The sequence below is a fragment of the Cicer arietinum genome, chromosome 5, assembly GCF_000331145.2.
Source record: "Cicer arietinum cultivar CDC Frontier isolate Library 1 chromosome 5, Cicar.CDCFrontier_v2.0, whole genome shotgun sequence".
Taxonomy (NCBI): domain Eukaryota; kingdom Viridiplantae; phylum Streptophyta; class Magnoliopsida; order Fabales; family Fabaceae; genus Cicer; species Cicer arietinum.
Window position 1 is genome coordinate 5,231,393 of NC_021164.2, and position 7,331 is coordinate 5,238,723.

At 29.8% G+C, this 7,331-nt stretch overlaps 1 protein-coding gene across 1 annotated transcript in view; it reads right to left on the bottom strand.

Annotated features, from left to right (window-relative positions):
• The window catches only part of LOC101493526 (disease resistance protein RPM1-like), a 4,003-nt gene extending 2,348 nt beyond the window's left edge, over positions 1-1,655 (bottom strand). The window contains exon 1 of the mRNA XM_004499723.4: positions 7-1,655. Within this exon, the coding sequence (XP_004499780.1) occupies positions 7-1,356 (1,350 nt within the window). The 5' untranslated portion in view covers positions 1,357-1,655. The remainder of the gene's footprint in view (positions 1-6) is intronic.
• Positions 1,656-7,331: the final 5,676 nt, after the last annotated feature.

Sequence of the window (7,331 nt, forward strand, 5' to 3'; positions counted from 1 at the left end):
CTTCCGATTGATGGTGTAGTCCTCAGGATATATACCAAAATACAACATACATGATTTCAAATGGTAAGGTAGATCATCATAACTAAGAGATAAAATCCTTACCAGACTAGTCAAATGCGCATTGCGCTCTAACTCCATTCTCAGATTCTGACTCACCTTTCTCCATTCAATCATGGTTTTCGATTTTGTCGACAAAAGACCACCAATGGCCACAATTGCCAAAGGCAACCCTCCACATTTTTGAACCATTTCATTGGACATTTCCTCAAGTTCTGTTGGACACTTCCCATCTCTAAACACCTTGTTGCAGAAAAGTTCCCATGCTTTCTTTGGACTCAAAGGTTGTAGATTGTGAACATGAACATAAAAAGATTTCTTAAAATACTCAGCTACATGCATCATTCTAGTAGTCACAATGATTCTACTTCCTCTTTTATTATCAATGATGGCATGTTCAATCTCATCACAAAAGTTTTCTTTCCAAACATCATCAAACAAAACCAAGTACCTTTTTGACTCAAGGTATTGCCTCACATGAGTAATCAATGTTTTATCATCCATGTCTTGAAGACCCTTTGGAAAAGCCTCATTGTTATTCTCACAAAACTTCTTTATCATATCAATCAACAACTCTCTGACAGTATAGGATTGAGAAACTGTTACGAAAGATCGACAATCGAAGTGCTTTTTCACCAACTTGTTATCAAAAACATGCTTAGCAAGAGTTGATTTTCCTAGTCCTCCCATGCCAACAACAGAAACCACCATACACTCATTAGTTTCATTCACCAAGTAACTAACCAATTCATCTCTTGGTGACTCAAATCCAACAACTTGAGTCTCATCAATGAAAAAAGAAGCCATTCTAGGATCACCAAAATTTCCACTTTTAATACTTCCTCTAGAGCTTCCTAATCCATTTTCAGACTTAAACTCATACCTCAAACTTCTCTCTTTGATTCCACTAACTGATATCTTAATCTCTTTCATCTCAGAAGCAATTTGATGCCTTTGCTTCAATGTTTTGATCATTTGAACAACCTTTTGGATTGAAGCTATGCAACCAGAATTGTTGACCCTTTGTGATGATAAATACATAACATATTCATCAATCACATCTTCTATTTGAAAAGATGATTCTCTTAGCTGCTTCACCCAAGTTTTGACTCCTTCATTGATTCCTTCTCCTTCTTCATCAGCAGCCCTTGTGTCTGCATCTTTGAGGAAGGCTTGGATGCTTGCAAGTTCATCTTTGATCTCTTTGAGATCTCTCTCTACACCTCTTAGCAAAGCTCCTTCTTCTAGTGCAAGTTTGTAGAGTTGTTCCAAAACAATTGATACAACAGTTTCTGCCATTCAATTCAAATCCTGACCGAAACAATTTCTAGTCAGACTTTACTTATCTCACCGGAAACCTGAAGGGTTGAAGAACCAAAAATATGAACCAAAGTAGCTCTTGCAAACAATTTTTGGCAATTTAGAAAGTTCAAGTGTCTTGTTTTGGTGCTTAGCTTTTGTGCATCATAGTTTTGATTTGTTTGAAAGATTTTTGTATTATTGATTAGTTGAGTTGAGTTTATAAGAAACTACTTTTGTATTGTTTTGTGAGGAAAAATACATTATTTTCCAGTTTTGTAGGCTCTATTTTAATTTACAAGTGGGTGTGTTAGGTATATAAAGAATAAATTCTATAAATACAGCTGTTAGGGAATATCATTTGCTTAATGTAATATATCTTATGATTTGTGCCAAGAATCAAAGAAGCAACCAAGAAATGATGGAGTATTATGGAGGTTGACTGTTGGAAGAAGAATTGTTTTTAATATATTTTAAGATGCATTTGATATATTTTAGTGTTTTTAGGTTTAATTATTTTCATTCTAGATTAAATTTTAGGGGTAACGTTTTTGCCAAAAAGTTGAATTTTGAGAATAATTATTAACTGACATCGATCAATTTATTCTCTAGATTGCTTTATTGTCTAGATTGCGATGACAAATTTATAGAAAAAAAAATCATAAAGAAAAAATATAAGATATAATATTATTAAATATGTTTGTATATTAGATGGAAAATTGTATAAGAACGACATAAGTAATGAGATCATATATTTTTAATATATAGTTTAAATAAAGAGGATTTCTTTTTTCACTCATACACTTCAAAAATATACATCTGAAAAAAATAATTATAATTTTCCTTCAAATATGTACTTTCAAACAAAAATACAAATTTTTTATTTTAAATGGATTGTGCATTATATAATTTAAAATGTGTACAAAGGTTTGCTATTTTGATTTGGTCAAATACAAAAGTGTGCTTTGTAAAGAAGGAAAACCGACCCATATGCAAGATTAAAGATGATGTGGGTCTATGCCTCTAAATAATATGCTCCAAAATTTTATATTAAATATTAGATAGTTACAAGATCAAATATATATAGTATATTAAATACGTATATAAAAGATCCTATAAAAATTGATTTGATTTTTTGTTGAAACTTAAAAAAAAAATTGTATATGATTAAATACTATACATTTAATTTCGTGACACTACATTACAAGACTTTGACTCACTGCTATGCTTTTGTGAGAAGATAAATAGGAGCATGGATGTCTAGTATTGTAGGTGTGAAATTTAATGCATAATAAATGGCTAATTTCATTTCGTAGCGGTGCATGTTCATGGCAATATGGCAATATTGAATATACTCTTGTATTTAAGGTCTTATTTGAGAGTTTAAAAGAATGATTATTTACCATTATGTAACACATGAAAATTAGTTATTCATTATTGGTTATAAATTAAATTGATTTTTGTTCTTTGATTTTTATTTTATTTTATCTTCTTCACATGTTCAAGTATGAATCTTAGTTTGTGATATTATTGATGAATTTTTGTGTGTTTGTATTTGTGAAAACGAAATTATATATGATATATTTTATATGAAATTTTATATTCTAATTTTTTTATTCATAGAGTGAAATTGTAATTTAGAAACATACCAAATCCTTAAAATAAAGAAAAGATCTTTCTAAATAAAAATATATATTATATATTATAATGATATCTTATTTTGTACTCTACCTCCGGCCAAACCATTTTTAAGGTGGATAGGTTGTTAAATAGAAAAATAACTCTTTCTGGGGCTCCGTCAATATTTTCAGACTCCTTAATATTGTTGTCAGCCACCACGTCCCGATTCAGGAATTTTAACCCGATTCTCTTTCGGTGTATACATTTAGAGCGCTATCAGACGACCTTCCTCCGTCCCTTCGGATCGACTAATCCATGTGCAAGTGTCATTCACATGGAACATTTCCCCTCTTCTGTCTAAATAAAATATTCTAAATATATTCAGACATATTATTCTCAACAAGGGTTTTGAAGAAATAGAATGAAGAGCTTCCGGAGAGCACTTTGAGAGATTTATTTTCATTCATAATATCAAATTTCCCTAATATGGAGGAATTTGTATCGAAGAGGGTTTTGGAGAGCTTAAATAAATTCTTCAAATCATTTCTACGTTGTTATAAAATTCTAAAAATTAAAAATATATTAATAAAAAATATTTTTTTATAAAATTACTCTCTTAAATAATCCGAAAAATTTCTCTATTTTTTTTTATCCCGTCCCCTCTAAACTCCCAACAAAGTCAAGGGTAGTAGGAGGGTATGTTAGCTCACGTAGTTAAATATTGACGATATACAATTTACAAAATATATATTTTATAATTCAAAATATTAAATTTAAATCTAAATTATTTGATCTTTAATCAAATGACCTCCAATATTCTGAATGTATGAATGTTGAGAAGGCTGCAGTTGTCCCTCCACCACCTAAAAAAAAGACAATTTCTCATATTTCAGTAGTTAAATCTTATATGAAAAACACTGTCATAAACATGATTTAACAAAATTTGGAGATTAGATGAGTAATTAGTTTATTAGAGGTGGTAGAGTGCAACCATTTCGATGTTAATGTTGTTGGATGTTTATTTTATTTTTTTCAATGAAATCTTACTAATCATAAACAAATGTTATAATAAATTCATGTGAAATTAAAAAAGCAATGTTATTGGAGAGAGGAGAACTTTTTCCTTTTTCATTATTTATGGACATCAAATAACGGAAAGGTTATTGAAATATGTATTAACATTTCTTCGTGTCAATTTTTCATTTATGTCCCTTCTTAGATTGAAAGGGAAGTACAATAACTTTTTTAGTTATTTAATATGACCGAAAAAAAAAATCAAAATTGTTTCTTCTTACTTTATTGAGTGGAAATTGAAAACAAAGACAAATAATGATATAAAATAAGTGTGAATATAATGAAAAATAGAAATTGTCTTAAAGTAGAAAGATAAACAAATAATAATATAAAAAAAAGTGTGAATATAATTAAATTAAATTATCTATTATCTATTCAATTTATTCAACTATAAATCCATCCAATCCATAATGCATTGGATCCAATCCATAATGCATTGGATTAAATCTATCCATTTAAAAATATGAATATGGATCAAAATCCTACAGATCACATATTTTATTTTATAAAGTCCAATGCATTACATTTTTTAAAAACAGATATATAATTTTAAAGAAAATTTTATTTAATTATTTTAAAATTAATTAATTCTAAAGATAGTTTTATTAATATTTTTTAAAAACTGATATAAATTTATTGTTTTAAAACTATTTTTTGAAAAATCATAATTTTTAATTATTCTCTTTATTACTAATATCACTATTTTATTTAAAAACACAATTTAAATAATAATTTATTTTTGTTATAAAACAAAATTTCATTATAAAAAGATATTTTCTTAAGAAAGATAAACGTTTTTTTTTAATCAATTTTTTTAGTTCAAATAAAAAACACAATTTAAATTTTATTATTATTTAAAATAATAATAATTTATTAATTTAAATAGATTGGTGATCATAGTGGCCGGTGGTCAGAACACCGTAACCAACCGCCATGGGCCGCCGGAGCACAATATCCGGCCACCACTTCTATTAGTTAAATATTAATTAATAAATTAATTATCTATTTAAAGATGATAATAATATATATTTTTTAAAAAAAGTTTAATAACTTTTTTTAAATATTTAAAAAACAGTAATTCAGTTTTTTTAATATTTTAAATACAGTTTTATATTTACAAATAATATAAAAAACAGTTTGATTAATATTTTAGTTTTTTTAAAAAAATAAATAAATTCAATTTAGGAATAAGAGAAAACCATTATTTTTTTTCTACAATAAATAGCAACCATTATTATTATTTTATTATTATTATTATTATTATTATTATTATTATTATTATTATTATTATTATTATTATTATTATTGTAGGTATATAATTTATTATAATATAAAAAAATTATGAAGTGGATTAATGGGTATCCATCTATTAAAATGTGTTGGATTTTGAATCACATTTCAACCACGAAGTCCCCAGGATAAAACAGCTCAGATTCACTGTATCGGAGTTCCACTGCACCGTAGAAAACTGTTCTAGAATTACACCCTCAATATGGCAGTTTAAGCCACTCTCAATATGACAATTAAAGTCACTCTCAATATGGTACTATGACCATTCATAACTACGACATAGCAACCGCTCTAAAAACAAAAGAACTACGGCATAACAACCGCTCAAAAAGCCGAAAGAATTACAGCATAACAACCGCTTTAAAACCAAAGGGACTACGGCATAACAACCGCTTTAAAACCAAAGGGACTACGGCATAATAACCGCTCTAAAACCGAAGGGACTGCGGCATAATAACCGCTTTAAAACCGAAGGGACTGTGGCATAATAACCGCTTTAAAACCGAAGGGCCTGCGGCATAATAACCGCTTTAAAACCGAAGGGACAAAAAGAAAGGGGAGAAGTGACTCGAAAATTAGGCGAGCAAAATATAAGAGGGAGAAAAGAGAAAGTTGGGAAAAGCATCCAACTTTGGTGTGTTTTTCACAATAGCTTGAAGCTCATTATATAGTGATGGAAGCAAAGTCACATATGTTTTCTAAACAATGTGGGACTTTAGTATGTATAGAATTGAAACTACACAAATTATGATAGTTTTTCAAAGTGGGATTTCAAAAAATATTCTTACCAATGTGGGACTTGAATTTTAAAAGTTTTTTTCCACTTAAATTTACAAGAAATATTTCTTTCCAATGTGGGACTTCAACACATTTTTAAATTCACACTATAACATACATATATTCCAACAATCCCCCACTTGAATTTAAAAAAATTCTTAAAATAGCATCAAGTTAAAAAAAATTTCCTTAAAATAGCATCAAGTGCTTCTATAAGATCGTGCATAAACAAAGGTGTCTTTCGACTTGAACCTTTGCATAGCGAGTAGGATTCAGATTCAACAAGAGTAACCGTAGTTTTGAACTCTATCTCTGACATCAAACCCACACACAACCTTTTCATTAGGTGTATTCTAAAAAGCCCGTGCATTTAGGGCCCTGCACGTGTATCCCAGTCTAGTGAACGCTCTAGGAATTCTGCCTCGAAATTCCATAGGAAGCGGCCCCCACTTCCACATTCACGTAGGTGAGTCTATCAAGAGTACTCCTGTAGCCACTAGGTACCCCACTCCATATAGAGTATAGATCTCATTAAGAGTTTCTATTATCTCATCCTTTTATCGCTTCAGGAATCATGCTTCTCATATAAAACATAGCATGTTCATCTCATATCACTATGACTTGTTATTACCCATTGAACCTAATTCTTGGGATCTCCAGTCTTTTAGGTCGGGTTACCATCATAAGTGACTCATTTATCTATAGGCATTAGTCCCATCCTTTTGGATGTATTTTGGACTTTCTCTCTAGCTAATCCTTTCGTCAAATGATCAGCTAAATTTTTATCAGTGCGTACATGATCCACTATAACAACTCATTTAGAAAATAACTTTCTAACTGTGTTGTGCTTACGACGAATTTGTCGTTTCTTATCGTTGTAGTAACGATTCTCAATCTTCGCAATAGCCGCGGTACTATGGCAGTGGATCAACGTATCTGTCATAGATCTTTTCCATATAGGGATTTCAACTAGCAAACATCTCAACCAGCTTGCTTCTTCACTAGTAGTAGCTAGTGCTATCATTTCAGACTTCATAGTGGACTGAGCCAATATCGTCTGTTCTTTGATTTCCAAGATACAACACCACTCGCTATATTAAAATATAGTCATCGATTGCTTTGGAGTCATCTGATAAGATGTTCCAATCAGCATCATTGTATCCTTTAAGGATAGTAGGAAATCTTCGATAATGTAATCCGAGACTCATGGTCCT